General features: G+C 42.2%; 1 protein-coding gene across 3 annotated transcripts in view; it reads left to right on the plus strand.

Annotated features, from left to right (window-relative positions):
• ncor1 (nuclear receptor corepressor 1) overlaps positions 1-20,149 on the plus strand; it is a 128,405-nt gene that overhangs the window by 42,662 nt on the left and 65,594 nt on the right. For all 3 annotated transcript variants that reach the window (XM_084170946.1, XM_084170947.1, XM_084170948.1), the window contains exons 7-10: positions 5,596-5,652; positions 7,678-7,730; positions 10,155-10,221; positions 17,706-17,878. In XM_084170946.1, coding sequence (XP_084027072.1) covers positions 5,596-5,652; positions 7,678-7,730; positions 10,155-10,221; positions 17,706-17,878 — 350 coding nt within the window. The remainder of the gene's footprint in view (positions 1-5,595; positions 5,653-7,677; positions 7,731-10,154; positions 10,222-17,705; positions 17,879-20,149) is intronic.

Consider the following 20,149-nt stretch of genomic DNA (forward strand, 5'->3'; position numbering starts at 1 on the left):
GTCCTTCCCCGGGAGGAAGAGCAGCTCCGTCTTGCCGAGGTTCAGCTTGAGGTGGTGATCCGACATCCACACTGATGTGTCTGCCAGACATGCAGAGATGTGATTCGCCACCTAGTTATCAGAAGGGGGAAAGGAGAAAATTAATTGTGTGTCGTCTGCGTAGCAATGATAGGAGAGACCATGTGAGGATATGACGGAGCCAAGTGACTTGGTGTATAGAGAGAATAGGAGAGGGCCTAGAACTGAGCCCTGGGGGACACCAGTGGTGAGTACGTTGTACCGCAATGCCGTGCGCGACAAACTGAGCATACATTTTCCAGAATCAATGTTTTCTGATACTCCCATTTTAGTAAGGTCTGCTTTGCGCAAAATTTTCTGAATTGAGACATAAGGGTATCGTTAGAAAGGTAAAGTTCTAGATTACAGTAAAATAATGTGTTTAGGTGTCCATATGACCGATTTCTGTTGGACCAAACCTTAAATGCAAATAGTGATTTGAAACTGATTGTTTTCAGAGAGGAAGCGATCTTTCATCTTTTGTTGTTGTGGGGGAAGGTGCTCAGCACAGAAGGAGTGAAGGAGACAAGACCAGAAAGACAACATGACAACAAGCGGACATAAACTCTCATAAAAAAAATACAAAAATACTTGATACTTGCTATACAGGCATTTGGAATTTTGCGCTATAAGATCAATTCGAATTAATCGTATTAACTCTATGTTGCCTGGCCCTAACCACACTACTTTTATCTACACCATACATGCTAAAATTTATGAAACTGGAGGTTAAAGATTAGGACTAGGGCAATGAATAACAGTACTTTAATCTTAAGCATGAAACACACCAAGAATCCCACTGCCGATAGGTACTTACTTGACTTTGAGTGAATCAAAGAGCATGAATATGCTAGCTAACGAATATGCTAACATTAGCTAGCTAGCTAAACATTTGGCTATGGGTTGGCACTGGCATTATGGGATTATGGAGAGTAAATTAAATCGTTTCTTCGTCATCTTGCTAGGTAGTTATCTAGTTGTGGCCATCTGGCTAGTATCAACAAGGGCTTTCTACAAAATAGCAACATTAGCACAGCTAGCTAGGAATCTAGACCATAAGCAACACACACTGACATGCATTGCCAAACAACGCTATAGCCAACTTTTCGTTTGGAGTATTTTAACAAGGCTAAGTGGTTAACGACTTCAAAGGTCTTTGCTGTGTGAACACAAAAAGAGATTGACTGCCGACACTCTGTTCAGAGGTGCTAAGTAGTGTTGGCAGGCAAACGTTTGACAATCCTACCGGTGTGTCTGAGCTTTTAGAACACTTGTGTATACATTTCAGGAGCTGGAAGGGATCGAATGCCATCCAGGATTCCATGAAGTCTTGTTCTTCATGCACCATTGATATGTTTTCAAGTCAGTCCCAGTGGAGAGTGTGTGTGTGTGAATTCATTCTGTGAGTGTTTGTATGTGTGCACTGTTCTTTTTTTACATTGCAATAATAGTGAAGACATCAAAACTATGAAATAACACATATGGAATCATGTAGTAACAAAGAAAGTGTTGAACAAATCAAAATATATTTTATTTTTGAGATTCTTCAAAGTAACCACCCTTTGCCTTGATGACAGCTTTGCACACTCTTGGCATTCTCTCAACCAGCTTCATGAGGTAGTCACCTGGAATGCATTTCAATTAACAGGTGTGCCTTCTTAAAAGTTAATTTGTGGAATTTCTTTCCTTCTTAATGCGTTTCAGCCAATCAGTTGTGTTGTGACAAGGTAGGTGTGGTATACAGAAGATAGCCCTATTTGGTAAAAGACCAAGTCCATATTATGCCAAGAACAGCTCAAATAAGCAAAGAGAAACGACAGCCCATCATTACTTTAAGACATGAAGGACAGTTCATACAGAAAATGTCAAGAACTTTGAAAGTTTCTTCAAGTGCAGTAGCAAAAACCATCAAGCGCTATGATGAAACTGGCTCTCATGAGGACCACCACAGGAATGGAAGACCCAGAGTTACCTCTGCTGCAGATGATAAGTTAATTAGAGTTAACTGCACCTCAGAAATTTCAGCCCAAATAAATTATTCACAGAGTTCAAGTCACAGACACATCTCAACTTCAACTGTTCAGAGGGACTGTGTGAATCATGCCTTCATTGTCGAATTGCTGCAAAGAAACTACTACTAAAGGACACCAATAATAAGAAGAGACCTGCTTGGGCCAAGAAACACGAGCAATGGACATTAGACCAGTGGACATCTGTCCTTTGTTCTGGAGTCCAAATTTGAGATTTTTGGTTCCAACCACCGTGTCTTTGTGAGACGCGGTGTGGGTGAACGCATGATCTCGCATGTGTAGTTCCCACCGTAAAGCATGGAGGAGGAGGTGTTAGGGTGTGGGGGTGCTTTGCTGGTGACACTGTCAGTGATTTATTTAGAATTCAAGGCACACTTAACCAGCATGGCTACCACAGCATTCTGCAGCGATATGCCATCCCATCTGGTTTGGGCTTAGTGGGACTGTCATTTGTTTTTCAACAGGACAATGACCCAACACACCTCCAGGCTGTGTAAGAGCTATTTTACCAAGAAGGAGAGTGATGGACTGCTGCATCAGATGACCTGGCCTCCACAATCCACCGATCTCAACCCAATTGAGATGGTTTGGGATGAGTCGGACGGCAGAGTGAAGGAAAAGCAGCCAACAAGTGCTCAGCATATGTGGGAACTCCTTCAAGACTGTTGGAAAAGCATTCCAGGTGAAGCTGGTTGAGAGAAAGCCTAGAGTGTGCAAAGCTGTCATCAAGGCATGGGGTGGCTATTTGAAGAATCTCAAATATAAAATATATTTTGATTTGTTCAACACTTTTTTGGTTACTAGATTATTCCATATGTTTTATTTCATCGTTTTGATGTCTTCACTATTATTCTACAATGTAGAAAATTGTAAAAATAAAGAAAAACCCTTGAATGAGTAGGTGTGTCCAAACTTTTGACTGGTACTGTATGTGTGTTGTAGCAGAGGGAAAGGGGAGGGAGGGACTGTGTGTGTGTGTGTGTGTGTGTGTAACTAGTTAATGTCTACGTTCTGGTAGGTCCGCCTGCATCCTTCTCAGGCAGCCATTAACACTTTTAGCTGGAAAGCCTCTCTCTTCAGCCCAGCCTTTGAGAGCAGAGCCACGCGCCACGTAGAACATTCCCCCTGTGGCCTATACAGTGGGGAGAACAAGTATTTGATACACTGCCGATTTTGCAGGTTTTCCTACTTACAAAGCATGTAGAGGTCTGTAATTTTTATCATGGGTACACTTCAACTGTGAGAGATGGAATCTAAAACAAAAATCCAGAAAATCACATTGTATGATTTTTAAGTAATTCATTTGCGTTTTATTGCATGACATAAGTATTTGATCACCTACCAACCAGTAAGAATTCCGGCTCTCACAGACCTGTTAGTTTTTCTTTAAGAAGCCCTCCTGTTCTCCACTCATTACCTGTATTAACTGCACCTGTTTGAACTCGTTACCTGTATAAAAGACACCTGTCCACACACTCAATCAAACAGACTCCAACCTCTCCACAATGGCCAAGACCAGAGAGCTGTGTAAGGACATCAGGGATAAAATTGTAGACCTGCACAAGGTTGGGATGGGCTACAGGACAATAGGCAAGCAGCTTGGTGAGAAGGCAACAACTGTTGGCGCAATTATTAGAAAATGGAAGAAATTCAAGATGACGGTCAATCACCCTCGGTCTGGGGCTCCATGCAAGATCTCACCTCGTGGGGCATCAATGATCATGAGGAAGGTGAGGGATCAGCCCAGAACTACACGGCAGGACCTGGTCAATGACCTGAAGAGAGCTGGGACCACAGTCTCAAAGAAAACCATTAGTAACACACTACGCCGTCATGGATTAAAATCCTGCAGCGCATGCAAGGTCCCCCTGCTCAAGCCAGCGCATGTCCAGGCCCGTCTGAAGTTTGCCAATGACCATCTGGATGATCCAGAGGAGGAATGGGAGAAGGTAATGTGGTCTGATGAGACAAAAATAGAGCTTTTTGGTCTAAACTCCACTCGCCGTGTTTGGAGGAAGAAGAAGGTGAGTACAACCCCAAGAACACCATCCCAACCGTGAAGCATGGAGGTGGAAACATCATTCTTTGGGGATGCTTTTCTGCAAAGGGGACAGGACGACTGCACCGTATTGAGGGGAGGATGGATGGGGCCATGTATCGCGAGATCTTGGCCAACAACCTCCTTCCTTCAGTAAGAGCATTGAAGATGGGTCGAGGCTGGGTCTTCCAGCATGACAACGACCAGAACACACAGCCAGGGCAACTAAGGAGTGGCTCCGTAAGAAGCATCTCAAGGTCCTGGAGTGGCCTAGCCAGTCTCCAGACCTGAACCCAATAGAAAATCTTTGGAGGGAGCTGAAAGTCCGTATTGCCCAGCGACAGCCCCAAAACCTGAAGGATCTGGAGAAGGTCTGTATGGAGGAGTGGGCCAAAATCCCTGCTGCAGTGTGTGCAAACCTGGTCAAGACCTACAGGAAACGTATGATCTCTGTAATTGCAAACAAAGGTTTCTGTACCAAATATTAAGTTCTGCTTTTCTGACGTATCAAATACTTATGTCATGCAATAAAATGCAAATTAATTACTTAAAAATCATACAATGTGATTTCATAGGTACACTCACTTTCATAGGTACACTCACAGTTGAAGTGTACCTATGATACAAATTACAGACCTCTTCATGCTTTGTAAGTAGGAAAACCTGCAAAATCGGCAGTGTATCAAATACTTGTTCTCCCCACTGTATATATGCCACAGCAGTGTCTGGGTAGAATTCAGACGGACACATTACTATTAGTTATGTAAAATAGTTTTGAAATACTTGGAAGATAACATGCTCCAGAGCCTTTATTTGGTCGCTCTCCCTCATCTGTTCGAGCTTCTTATTGAAACTCTTGTTGGGTAGGTAGCATAGCAGTTAAGATCGTTGGGCCAGTAACCGGTTGCTGGTTCGAATCCCCAAGCCGACTAGGTGAAAAATCTGTCTGTGCCCCTGAACAAGGCACTTAACCCCAATTGCTCCTGTAAGTCACTCTGGATAAAAGCGTCTGCTGAATGACAAACATGTACATGTAATAACCTCGCCCGACAAAAATCTCCCTTGGCTTTCCTCTTTTGGACAGGGAGATTCACCACACAATGCTGCCTGGGAAATAGACTCTGTATTTGCAGACTTCAGACTTCCTACTTTGGATATACATATGCCGCTTTTTTTATGTTTGTGTGTGCGTGCTGAGGAAAAAGAAAAGGGATAATTTTTTTGGAGGATTTATCTTTATACAATTGTGTGTGGTTGAGTGGGGAAAATGTATTTTGCAAATTAGTGTATCCAAATAGTTATTGTCCTACGCTGTCAAGAGAATTTTCAGCTGTAATTGAACACATGGAACCACAGAGCCTGCAGGCCACATTGTGTGTTCAGTCACCAAGGACTACTACTTTGAGTAAAAGGTTTATTTTATTTTTATCTCTACTAACTATCATTATATTGTCTGTTTTTTTTTGCCAGAAAAAAGCTGAAGAGGCCCATAAGATATTCGAAGGTCTTGGTCCCAAGGTTGAACTGGTAGGTGGTTGAGGGTATTCTGAATGGTTGAATGATTATTGTTTCCTAGATACAGTGCATTGGGACAGTATTTAGACCCCTTGACCTTTACAACATTCTGTTACGTTACAGCCTCATTCTAAAATTGATTACATTATTTTTCCCGAAAACATTTTTTTGCTAATTAAAATTGCTTTTTGTATTTTTTGTACTTTTACCCCTTTTTCTTCCCAATTTTGTGATATCCAATTGGCAGTTAGTCTTGACCCATCGCTGCAACTCCCCTACGGACTCGGGAGAGGCGAAGGTCGAGAGCCATGCGTCGTCCGAAACACGACCCTGCCAAGCCGCACTGCTTCTTGACACACTGCTCGCTTAACCCGGAAGCCAGCCACACCAATGTGTCGAAGGAAACACCGTCCCGCTGGCGACCGAAGTCAGCTTGCAGGCGCCCGGCCCGCCACAAGGAGTCGCTAGAGCTCAATGGGACAAGGAAATCCCGGCCGGCCAAACCCTCCCCTAACCCGGACAACGCTGGGCCAATTGTGCGCCGCCTCATGGGTCTCCCGGTCACGGCCGGTTGTGACACAGCCTGGGATCGAACCCAGGTCTGTAGTGACGCCTCAAGCACTGGGATGCAGTGCCTTAGACTGCTGCGCCACTCGGGGTGCCCCAATTTATAAAAAATATAAAACAGAAATACCTTATTTACGTAAGTATTCAGACCCTTTGCTATAAGACTTGAAATTGAGCTCAGGTGCATCCTGTTTCCATTGATCATCCTTGAGATGTTTCTACAACTTTATTGGAGTCCACCTGTGGTAAATTCAATTGATTGGACATGATTTGGAAAGGCACACAGCTGTCTATATAAGGTCCCACAGTTGACAGAGAAGAAACCAAGCCATGAGGTCGAAGGAATTGTCCGTATAGCTTCGAGACAGGATTGCGCCTTGGTCAGGGAGGTGACAAAGAACCCGATGGTCACTCTGACAGAGCTCCAGAGTTCCTCTGTTGAGATGGGATAACCTTCCAGAAGGACAAACATCTCTGCAGCACTACAACAATCAGGCCTTATGGTAGAGTGGCCAGACGGAAGCCACTCCTCAGTAAAAGGCACATGAGAGCCCGCTTGGAGTTTGCCAAAAGGAAACAAGATTCTCTGGTCTGATGAAACCAATATTGAACTCTGGCCTGAATGCCAAGCGTCACGTCTGGAGGAAACCTGGCACTGCTCATCACCTGGCCAATACCATCCCTACGGTGAAGCATGGTGGTAGCAGCATCATGCTCTGGGGATGTTTTTCAGCGGCAGGGACTGGGAGACTAGTCCGGATTGAGGGAAAGATGAATGAAGCAAAGTACAGAGAGATCCTTGATGACAACCTGCTCCAGAGCGCTCAGGACCTCAGACTGGGGTGAAGGTTCACCTTCCAACAGGACACCGATCCTAAGCACACAGCCAAGACAATGCAGGAGTGGCTTCGGGACAAGTCTCTGAATATCCTTGAGTGGCCCAGTCAGAGCCCGGACTTGAACCCGATCAAACATCTCTGGAGAGACCTGAAAATAGCTGTGCGGCGATGCTCCCCATCCAACCTGACAGAGCTTGAGAGGATCTGCAGAGTAGAATGGAAGAAACGCTTGTAGCGTCATACCCAAGACGACTCAAGGCTGTAATCGCTGCCAAAGGTGCTTCAACAAAGTACTGAGTAAAGGGTCTGAATACTAATGTAAATGTAATATTTCTGTTTTTTTTTTTTTTTAACACATTTGCAAAAATTTCTAAAAACCTGTTTTTGCTTTGCCATTATGGGGTATTGTATGTAGATTGATGAGGGTGGGGAAACGATTTAATCCATTTTAGAATAGGGCTGTAACGTAACAAAGTGTGGAAAAAGTGAAGGGATTCTGAATACTTTCCTAATGCACTGTAAGGTTCTTCGGAAACTGCATATAGTAGCTATGAGTTGAGCTATTACAATGCTGGTAGCTAATGATTAATCATGACTTATAGACTGATTTCTTCCTCCCTTTTTTTCTTAGCCCCTTTATAACCAGCCGTCGGATACTAAAGTATACCATGACAACATAAAGACGTGAGTATGCACTTTGTTTCTTGCGTGTACGGTATATATAAAATTGTGTTTGTGTCAGGGTTTCCGATAGCTGGCTTTTGGCCCTCCAAAATAATAATGAATAAATACAATTGTTCGGAAGAAGGAAAAAAAAATCCCATTGCAAAATGCATTTTAGCCTATTCATGAATTACAATACCAGTCGATGTAGCGCGAGAGCTGCTGCTACAGCTCATCAAACGGCTCTTTCGTTGCTGCTGGAGTGAAATGTGTACTTTTATAAGCCCATTTGTTGCGCAATACAATTCTAAATGCAATCGCGTTTTAAAAACATTTTCGATGGCCACGATTTAAAAAGAGCTACAATTTCTCAACTGCTAATTGAAGCTTGCTTCCCATTCGCCATTCAAGTGCATAGGCAACTAGGCAGGCTTCTGTGCGTCACACACCACTTTGCATTGAGCTGGAGGCAGTATGCATTTTTAAAACATATAGGCTACTTAGTTATTTGAAATCTGAACATTTTACTACATATTATGATGCATATATTAGAACCAGTATGAAAAATGTATGCACTCACTTAACTGTAAGTCGATCTGGATAAGAGCGTCTGCTAAATGACAAAAAAAAAAAATATATATATATATCTTACCTTGCTTCAAAGTAGCCTAGCCAAAATCCAACCAAACGTGCAGGCAATTCTTTTATAAAGACTTTCATATACCATTGAAACCAGTAGCCTATTTCTCTCATGTTCTATTGATTTTCAAATGTATTTCATTGTCCTGTAGCCAAAGGCACAATCCTAGTCATATTAGCAACCCATGCTAGTTGTTGCATCTTTATCTCCCCTCTTTCTTAATATTTAACTGATATTTTTATCTGTGTCTCATGAAACCGCTCGCATGTGCGGTGCGCTTTTGACGACGGTGTTTTCCTGTTAATTGTATTCGTGCGTAGCCTACTGCCTTGTGATCATTGCTGCACTTATAATGTAAAGAAATAATAGTTCAACATTTTAAGCTAAACGTTCTGATCTGTTGCATGAGCCTCATTGCTATTTAAGGTTTTTGGGATGTAGCCTAGACCTACTGGTTGTATGAACGGTTATATATAATTTTGGATCTATCGTCCCACAATAGGCTATTTCTTTCTCGCACAGAACGACAAGCTGACCAATAGAATAGGTACACTTTACAACTATGGAGGATAGTAGATTGACATAGGCTAGTGATTATGCTGTTCGTTACTCGTCTTGTTGGCTGAGGAAAAGTAAATGTGGACAGTTATTCTAACATCTTCAAATTGCGCATCAGAATTCGGTAAGAAGGACTCACGCCGTTGCATCCTCGAGTTGCATGTTCTGTTAAGATGAACTACCAAAATCTAAATGTGATTTCTGTCATTCTGAGCACCGTGGGTGGACGCCCTAATCAGGTTACCCAAATGTCTTAAATATACAGTAAATTCAAATGCTGCCGGTCAAATGTCCGGCGCCACATTTTCCTAACGGAAACCCTGGTGTGTGTGTGTGAACCTTTGACCTCTAACCTGAACTAATGGTTTAGTGTCGTCTGCAATGTTAGCTGAGTCCTCAATTCTGTGTTTGCTCCATTGACACCAGTGACAAAGACAATCCCTCAGTGTAAAGTGAAAGGAAACATATCTAGGTTACTATTGGGGTGTGGCTGGTAGGGCTGAAGGCCAGGCTGTCTGGGTCTATCGCCCTGTACCATAAGAAACTGGCCTCGGGTTGTGGTCTTTTATGAAGGACTTTACTTCTGGGAGAATACACTGTACTGGGGGCGGCAGGTAGTCTAGCGGTTAAGAGCGTTGTGCCAGTAACCGAAAATCTGTCGACGTACCCTTGAGCAAGGCACTTAACCCTAATTGCTCCTGTAAGTCGCTCTGGATAAGAGCGTCTGCTGAATGACTCAAATGTAAAAGTAAAACTCTCAGGGTCAAGGCATGGAGAAAGTCATTGAGTCCAGGCGTGTGTGTAATGTACCTGTTGCACTTGTTGTACACACATTTCCCAAGTCACAAACCTATCACACTGCTGTTATTTTTCTCAGATGGCAAGTAAATACAATATAAAAAGAACCAGTCTGCAAACTCATTAGCTGAAATACCTCAGACCTCCAGATGATCTTGTTGACCAATGATGGATGGGGGTTGTGTTGTTGATAAAGGACCCTCCTTCTCTAATTCCTAATATCAACGGAGAGGTGGAAGGCAGATTGTTATGTTGATTATTTTTGTAGAGTTAAATAGGCAATGTTGTGTGCATATTATCTTGTGTATCTGTTTAGTGCTTCCTTGGTATTTCCTACAGGATAATGTTGTTGTTGTTGTTGTTGTAGTGTTAACAGTAATAGTAGTGTCCCTATAGGACCTAGATTGGCGCACACCTCACTGAACAAACCGTTTTTCTCCCTCTCCCAGTAATCAAGTGATGAGGAAGAAGCTGATTCTGTTTTTCAAGAGAAGGAACCATGCTCGTAAACAAAGGGTAAGTCTCTCTCCCTGCTCTTGAGGGCTGCAAGGGAAGGAAACTTCAAGGAATGTGCTGGATGCTTTGACCAAAACACAAAGACTCATGCACACATGAACGAACGTGCACACGCACACACACACACACACACACACACACACACACACATACACACACACACACAGCCTCACGGACAGACTGACTGACATGGTCGTAAATCTCCACCACACACAAGCTGTGCTCTCATAGAGATGACCCAAACTGACCATGGGCAATAATACTTTGATTGTTTACCCCATTGGCAAGCTCTTTTACTTTATGCATGTACAGTATGTTAAACTGCATAGCATTCCTCAAATTGGTGGCAATTTAGTGTCTTCTGGCACCAACTGAATTTGAAAGCAATAAGTGTTAACCACGCACACTAGCTTGAACTTATATGCCCTCTTATTGGTTTTATAATTTCATGGTTGACATGTTTGTAACACTTACAGCTGTGCCCGACAAAATAAAAACATGGTTGACCGAAAGTAGTCTGTTCTTTCGACCATATAAACGTATATTTTTCCATATATAGACACACACCTTATGCGTTTTAATAAAATCAACTATACAGTGCATTCGGAAAGTATTCAGACCCCTTGACTTTTTCCACATTTTGTTACATTACAGCCTTATTCTAAAATGGATTAAATAAAATCTACACACAATACCCCATAATACTTTCCGAATGCACTGTATATGCATTGAGCTTGTCTGATGCTTTAAGTGCTCTGCTTGATGAAATATGACACAAATGACTCGAGGGAGCCAAAGATTAAGATAACCATGAGAAAAATAACTTCACCTGACCCAACCATCCTACTCCTACTCGCTTTCTTAGACTCTGCTGTTACTCTCCTGAAGTTGCCGGTAATTGGCTACACGAGGAGCCGGCAACCTTTCTCATGTGGAATGCAAGTGTATCTTACCATTTCTACCGATATGTGTGCCAGTTATGGTTTTCGTATGCACATTTTCGTGGAACAGTTTCATTTCATTTATAATAACGTCTTGGTATCTCAAAATCATTGTCATGTGGCTTATCAAAATTCTACCCAAATCTAAATGAAAATGATACAAATTGAAAAATGAACTTCTATTGCCATTGCCATCTACAGTGGGGAGAACAAGTATTTGATACACTGCCGATTTTGCAGGTTTTCCTACTTACAAAGCATGTAGAGGTCTGTAATTTTATCATAGGTACACTTCAACTGTGAGAAACGGAATCTAAAACAAAACTCCAGAATATCACATTGTATGATTTTTAAGTAATTAATTTGCATTTTATTGCATGAAATAAGTATTTGATCACCTACCAACCAGTAAGAATTCCGGCTCTCACAGACCTGTTAGTTTTTCTTTAAGAAGCCCTCCTGTTCTCCACTCATTACCTGTATTAACTGCACCTGTTTAAACTCGTTACCTGTATAAAAGACACCCGTCCACACACTCAATCAAACAGACTCCAACCTCTCCACAATGGCCAGACCAGAGAGCTGTGTAAGGACATCAGGGATAAAATTGTAGACCTGCACAAGGCTGGGATGGGCTACAGGACAATAGGCAAGCAGCTTGGTGAGAAGGCAACAACTGTTGGCGCAATTATTAGAAAATGGAAGAAGTTCAAGATGACGGTCAATCACCCTCGGTCTGGGGCTCCATGCAAGATCTCACCTCGTGGGGCATCAATGATCATGAGGAAGGTGAGGGATCAGCCCAGAACTACACGGCAGGACCTGGTCAATGACCTGAAGAGAGCTGGGACCACAGTCTCAAAGAAAACCATTAGTAACACACTACGCCGTCATGGATTAAAATCCTGCAGCGCACGCAAGGTCCCCCTGCTCAAGCCAGCGCATGTCCAGGCCCGTCTGAAGTTTGCCAATGACCATCTGGATGATCCAGAGGAGGAATGGGAGAAGGTCATGTGGTCTGATGAGACAAAAATAGAGTTTTTTGGTCTAAACTCCACTCGCCGTGTTTGGAGGAAGAAGAAGGATGAGTACAACCCCAAGAACACCATCCCAACCGTGTAGCATGGAGGTGGAAACATCATTCTTTGGGGATGCTTTTCTGCAAAGGGGACAGGACGACTGCACCGTATTGAGGGGAGGATGGATGGGGCCATGTATCGCGAGATCTTGGCCAACAACCTCCTTCCCTCAGTAAGAGCATTGAACATGGGTCGTGGCTGGGTCTTCCAGCATGACAACGACCCAAAACACACAGCTAGGGCAACTAAGGAGTGGCTCCGTAAGAAGCATCTCAAGGTCCTGGAGTGGCCTAGCCAGTCTCCAGACCTGAATCCAATAGAAAATCTTTGGAGGGAGCTGAAAGTCCGTATTGCCCAGCGACAGCCCCGAAACCTGAAGGATCTGGACAAGGTCTGTATGGAGGAGTGGGACAAAATCCCTGCTGCAGTGTGTGCAAACCTGGTCAAGACCTACAGGAAACGTATGATCTCTGTAATTGCAAACAAAGGTTTCTGTACCAAATATTAAGTTCTGCTTTTCTGATGTATCAAATACTTATGTCATGCAATAAAATGCAAATTAATTACTTAAAAATCATACAATGTGATTTTCTGGATTTTTGTTTTAGATTCCATCTCTCACAGTTGAAGTGTACCTATGATAAAAATTACAGACCTCTACATGCTTTGTAAGTAGGAAAACCTGCAAAATCGGCAGTGTATAAAATACTTGTTCTCTCCACTGTGTATATGTGTATGTATATATATATATATATATATATATATATATATATATATACACACACACTACCGTTCAGAAGTTTGGGGTCACTTAGAAATGTCCTTGTTTTCGAAAGAAAAGCAATTTTTTTGTCCATTTAAGATAACATCAATTGATCAGAAATACAGTGTAGACATTGTTAATGTTTTAAATGGCTATTGTAGCTGGAAATGGCTGATTCTTTATGGAATATCTACATAGGTGTACAGAGGCCCATTATCAGCAACCATCAGTCCTGTGTTCCAATGGTACGTTGTGTTTGCTAATCCAAGTTTATCATTTTAAAAGGCTAATTGATCATTAGAAAACCCTTTTGCAATTATGTTAGCATAGCTGAAAACTGTTGTGCTGATTAAAGAAGCAATAAAACTGACCTTCTTGAGACTAGTTGAGTATCTGGAGCATCAGCAATTGTGGGTTCGATTACAGGCTCAAAATGGCCAGAAACAAAGAACTTTCTTCTGAAACTCGTCAGTCTATTCTTGTTCTGAGAAATGAAGGCTATTCCATACCTCAGACTGGCCAATAAAAATAAAAGATTAAGATGGGCAGTCTGAGATATGGCTTTTTCTTTGCAACTCTGCCTAGAAGGTCAGCATCCCGGAGTCGCCTCTTCACTGTTGACGTTGAGACTGGTGTTTTGTGGGTACTATTTAATGAAGCTGCCAGTTGACGACCTGTGAGGCGCCTGTTTCTCAAACTAGACACTCTAATGTATTTGTCCTCTTGCTCAGTTGTGCACCGGGGCCTCCCACTCCTCTTTCTATTCTTGTTAGAGCCAGTTTGCGCTGTTCTGTGAAGGGAGTAGTTCACAGCGTTGTATGAGCTCTTCAGTTTCTTGGCAATTTCTTGCATGGAATAGCCTTCATTTCTCAGAACAAGAATAGACTGACGAGTTTCAGAAGAAAGTTATTTGTTTTTGGCCATTTTGAGCCTGTAATCGAACCCACAATTGCTGATGCTCTAGAATCTAGAGACCTTCTTGAGACTAGTTGAGTATCTAGAGTCTAGATACTCAACTAGTCTCAAGAAGGTCAGTTGTATTGCTTCTTTAATCAGCACAACAGTTTTCAGCGCTGCTAACATAATTGCAAAAGGGTTTTCTAATGATCAATCATCCTTTTAAAATGATAAACTTGGATTAGCAAACACAACGTGCCATTGGAACACAGGACTGATGGTTGCTGATAATGGGCCTCTGTATGCCTATGTAGATATTCCATTAAAAATCAGCCGTTTCCAGCTACAATAGCCATTTACAACATTAACAATGTCTACACAGTATTTCTGATCAATTTTATGTTTTTTTAATGGACAAAAAAATTGATTTTCTTTCGAAAACAAGGACATTTCTAAGTGACCCCAAACTTTTGAACGGTAGTGTATGTATGTATGTATATATACACTGCTCAAAAAAATAAAGGGAACACTTAAACAACACAATGTAACTCCAAGTCAATCACACTTCTGTGAAATCAAACTGTCCACTTAAGAAGCAACACTGATTGACAATACATTTCACATGCTGTTGTGCAAATGGAATAGACAACAGGTGGAAATTATAGGCAATTAGCAAGACACCCCCAATAAAGGACTGGTTTTGCAGGTGGTGACCACAGACCACTTCTCAGTTCCTATGCTTCCTGGCTGATGTTTTGGTCACTTTTGAATGCTGGTGGTGCTTTCACTCTAGTGGTAGCATGAGACGGAGTCCACAACCCACACAAGTGGCTCAGGTAGTGCAGCTCATCCAGGATGGCACATCAATGCGAGCTGTGGCAAGAAGGTTTGCTGTGTCTGTCAGCGTAGTGTCCAGAGCATGGAGGCGCTACCAGGAGACAGGCCAGTACATCAGGAGACGTGGAGGAGGCCGTAGGAGGGCAACAACCCAGCAGCAGGACTGCTACCTCCGCCTTTGTGCAAGGAGGAGCAGGAGGAGCACTGCCAGAGCCCTGCAAAATGACCTCCAGCAGGCCACAAATGTGCATGTGTCTGCTCAAACGGTCAGAAACAGACTCCGTGAGGGTGGTATGAGGGCCCGACGTCCACAGGTGGGGGTTGTGCTTACAGCCCAACACCGTGCAGGACGTTTGGCATTTGCCAGAGAACACCAAAATTGGCAAATTCGCCACTGGTGCCCTGTGCTCTTCACAGATGAAAGCAGGTTCACACTGAGCACATGTGACAGACGTGACAGAGTCTGGAGACGCCGTGGAGAACGTTCTGCTGCCTGCAACATCCTCCAGCATGACCGGTTTGGCGGTGGGTCAGTCATGGTGTGGGGTGGCATTTCTTTGGGGGGCCGCACAGCCCTCCATGTGCTCGCCAGAGGTAGCCTGACTGCCATTAGGTACCGAGATGAGATCCTCAGACCCCTTGTGAGACCATATGCTGGTGCGGTTGGCCCTGGGTTCCTCCTAATGCAAGACAATGCTAGACCTCATGTGGCTGGAGTGTGTCAGCAGTTCCTGCAAGAGGAAGGCATTGATGCTATGGACTGGCCCGCCCGTTCCCCAGACCTGAATCCAATTGAGCACATCTGGGACATCATGACTCGCTCCATCCACCAACGCCACGTTGCACCACAGACTGTCCAGGAGTTGGCGAATGCTTTAGTCCAGGTCTGGGAGGAGATCCCTCAGGAGACCATCCGCCACCTCATCAGGAGCATGCCCAGGCGTAGGGAGGTCATACAGGCACGTGGAGGCCACACACACTACTGAGCCTCATTTTGACTTGTTTTAAGGACATTACATCAAAGTTGGATCAGCCTGTAGTGTGGTTTTCCACTTTAATTTTGAGGGTGACTCCAAATCCAGACCTCCATGGATTGATAAATTTGATTTCCATTGATAATTTTTGTGTGATTTTGTTGTCAGCACATTCAACTATGTAAAGAAAAAAGTATTTAATAAGATTATTTCATTCATTCAGATCTAGGATGTGTTATTTTAGTGTTCCCTTAATCTTTTTTGAGCAGTGTATATTTATTACTACAAAAAATATATATTCTTAGTCCACCAACAGCCAGTCGACTAATTGGGATCAGCCCTAGTAACACTAAAACTGTTTGAACAGGCTATCTCCTAGGGCTGGGCGATATGGCCTACAAATCATATCTCCATTTATTTTTTTAACTTATGGGCGATTTACAATATATACAGTGTCTAAAAATGTTTAATGTTCTCTCTAAATAAGCTTTGTTGTACAATTAAAGGTCAAATACACAGCATTTCAAACAGCCAAACAGTCAGCAATAATCTAATGAATTCAGGATGTGAAATTAGGCTAAATATAAGCCCCACTAATTATTTCATTATTTTATCAAAATAGTTGAACCTGCTTTTTTGCATTAACTGATCTGGCTTTCAAGTCTGTCTATGAAAATGCCCTTTTTGTTACAAATTTAACTAGAACCATGCATAATTCACATTTACTAATAATGACTAACTTCTTGTAGCAGGCATTACAGAAAATGAACGCAGGTCTCATAAACAATCTCTCAAGCACAAGCCCACGTGCTAGTGAGTAGCCAGCTAATCTTTATATTTCAAGTTTAGCCAACTTTGATCTGCTAGCTAATAAGGCAGAACAGTTTAGTTGTTATGAACACACCCTTCTGTCTCTCTCCAACTGTTTGATCAGGGTGCTAGCCTGTCCACTTTGTTCAGATTTTGAAATTAAGTGGCCTACCTTATTTCTCAGAATGAAAACTAGTGGCCAATTCCTTATATAGTTGTGTTTTGTGCTTATTGTACATTTATAAAAAACAGACTAGACAGCTTCCGTGGCTAATATGCTGCTAGCGGTACCGCAATGCCGCGCTTGAGTGACAAACGGATCATTATTTTTTCCAGAATCAATGTTAATTGATAGGCTACTCCTGTTTTAGTAGTGTCTGCTCTGCACGCTATTTAAGGAGTTGAGACATAAAAAGGGTATCGTTAAAAAGGTTAACTTCTCCTCTATTACAGTAAAATAATGTCTGTGTCTCGTGGATACCATTTTTATGTCTCTGTGTCCAGTATGACGGAAGTTCGAGTTAGTTTTGCGAGCCACTGCTAACTAGCGTTTGCGCAAAGACGGGTAGTCTTTGGGATCAACTAGCATGCTAAATATAGTCTAGTCTAATCACCCTATGTGTAAACGTTATTAATTTTAGTAAATGATGAAGGTAGCTAGTTATGGTTCAGTTGACTCAATAACAATGGCAGCAGAGTGTGCAGCATGGCCACCTGCCAAGAGGAAGGTGGATTGTTTGGCCCTTGCTGGTTGAGAGTGGAAACAAGGCTGTATTGTCCTCTCTGTATGGGACTCTCCATCTCTTCTAGTCCTCTCTTTTTTTCTATCTCTTTTTTGTAACATTTAACTCTTACCCTTGTTAATGTCAATAATTTGTAAATGTTGTAATGTTCCATCTCAAACATCTCACATTTTAAGTCCAAGATGGCTGTTGGAACTCTCTGGATTTCACAGTTGTGGCCAGAATAATTTTTGAGAGGCGTGTTGAAATATGACAAATAGGACAGGGTATCATCAGCAGAAGATTTGTGATTTTGGATACATTCTACTTAGCCATTTGCTTTCAGATGTAGGTGTAGGTCAGGAGAGCCATGGGTAAGGTTTGCTTTAGGTCATTGTCATCATGTTGTACCTCAACATCCAAATCCCCTTTTTAGAAACGTGTATTATTGTGTTGTTCAGGAACAGAACATCTGCCAGCGCTACGACCAGCTGATGGAGGCGTGGGAGAAGAAGGTTGAGCGGATGGAGAACAACCCGCGTCGCAAGGCCAAGGATAGCCGCACCAGGGAGTACTACGAGAGACAGTTCCCTGAGATACGCAAGCAGAGAGAGCAACAGGAGCGCTTCCAGAGGTAAACTGAGGGAACGGGTAACTGGAATTAAACTTTTCTCTTATGCAGCCTGGAAGCTACGATGCAGCAGTAGAGCTGTGATGAATCTCAAAAGTCTTCCCTCGATTGCTTGCGTCTTCTCTCCTCGCCTACTTCTCAAAATGCATTGGCAAGGATCCCCTTCTACTGAAAATACAGGACAGGTGAAAGCAATACAATCAATGCCTCATATTATAAGAAATTGCTATCACTTGTCCTGTTTCTTTCAGATCAGTGCAGAATGATGGAGAGGTAACAAGGAGAGGAGGCCTCTTTTCACTATTGAGATGCATCCTAGGTGGTGTGCTGCAGGCAGTCTGCAGTGGGCCTATCAGCTGTCTGTGTCGGGGGTCAGAGTCCAGCCAGCGTCTGGCTGTTCCTGGCACACAGGCTTGGGTCTTTCTCTGAAATCTCCTAGCTAAGCAGGTCAGGGCTGTTTGTTCAGACTGATAGTACTAGACCAGGCAGTGAAAGAGCAAAAGCAATGATTAGCCAAAAAGGTACAGCCGATTTCTTCCCCATTGTTTTGTACACCAATGTCCCTGTTGTGTATTTTAGACTATTTCCTTTTGAGGATTGTTCTCATATTTTGGATGCTATCATTGTAGCTTTAAAGAGTCAACATTAGGGTCAGGATGTGTCATGGAAGGTTGATTCATGATGCTAACATTCCAGATTGAAAAGTTCATTGTATCCTTTTTAGAAGTATTATTCTACAGGAGAGAAAAGAGAAACTGATAGTCAACTATAAAGTAATTTCCCTCAAGTTTGAATGATTTTAGTCGACTTTAGTCACAACATGTTGGCTGTTTAATTTGATTCATGATCGCTCTTTGCCTTTTGTACTTTTGTTTACAGTGAAAAAAAAAAAAAGGGGGCCATTGTTGCCCAAACAGCACAGTTGCACATTAAGTAATAAACCACCCTTGCAAGTCCTTCAGAACATTAAGGTAGTAACTGTACTCATTTTGGGTCCTTGTGATTTTATGTTTTCCACTTCAAAGGCTTTTGTGAAACTCTTCTTAAATTTAACTTTTTTTTAAATTATTACTTATTTTACAGTGCCTTCATAAAGTATTCACACCCCTTTACTTTTTCCACACTTTGCTGTGGTACAGCCTGAATTAAAAATGGATTAAATTGAGATTTTGTGTCACTGGCCTACACACAATACCCCATAATTTCAAAGTGGAATTATGTTTTTTAGAAATCTTTACAAATTAATTGAAAATGAAAAGCTGAAATGTCTTGAGACAATAAGTATTCAACCCCTTTGTTATGACAAGCTTGCTTAACAAGTCACATAATAAGTTGCATGGACTCACTCTGTGTGCAATAACACTGTTTAACATGAGTTTGAATGACTACCTCATCTCTGTACCCCACACATACAATTATCTGTAAGGTCCCTCAGTTGAGCAGTGAATTTCAAACACAGAGACCAGGGAGGTTTAACAATACAAAGAAGGGAACCTATTAGTAGATTATTAAAATAAAATAAAAGCAGACATTGAATATCCCTTTGAGCATGGTGAAGTTGTTAATTACACTTTAGAAGGTGTATCGATCCACCCAGTCACTACAAAGATACAGGCGTCCTTCCTAATTTCACCATGAGGCAAATGGTGACTTTCAAACAGTTAGTTTAATGGCTGTGATAGGAGAAAACTGAGGATGGTTCAACAACATTGTAGTTACTCCACAATACTAACCTAATTGAGAGAGTGAAAAGGAAGCCTGTACAGAATAAAAATATATCAAAACATGCATCCTGTTTGGAACAAGGCACTAGAGTAATACTGCAAAAAATGTGGCAAAGCAATTCACTTCTTGTCCTGAATACAAAGAGTTATGTTTGGGGCAAATCAAATACAACACATTACTGAGTACCACTCTCCATATTTTCAAGCATATTGGTGGCTGCATCATGTTATGGGTATGCTTGTAATCATTAAGGACTGGGAAGTTTTTCAAGATAAAAAAAGAAACCTAGAGGAAAACCTGGTTCAGTCTGCTTTTCACCAGACACTGGGAGATGCATTCACCTTTCAGCAGAACAACAACATAAAACCTAAAACACAAGGCCAAATATACACTGGAGTTGCTTACCAAGACGACATAGAATGTTCCCGAGTGGCCTAGTTACAGTTTTGACTTAAATCGGCTTGAAAATCTATGGCAACACTTGAAAATGGCTGTCTAGCAATGATCAACAACCAACTTGACAGTGCTTGAATAATATTTACAGGAATA

Source organism: Coregonus lavaretus (assembly GCF_964263955.1).
Source record: "Coregonus lavaretus genome assembly, chromosome: 10".
NCBI classification, from domain to species: Eukaryota; Metazoa; Chordata; class Actinopteri; order Salmoniformes; family Salmonidae; genus Coregonus; species Coregonus lavaretus.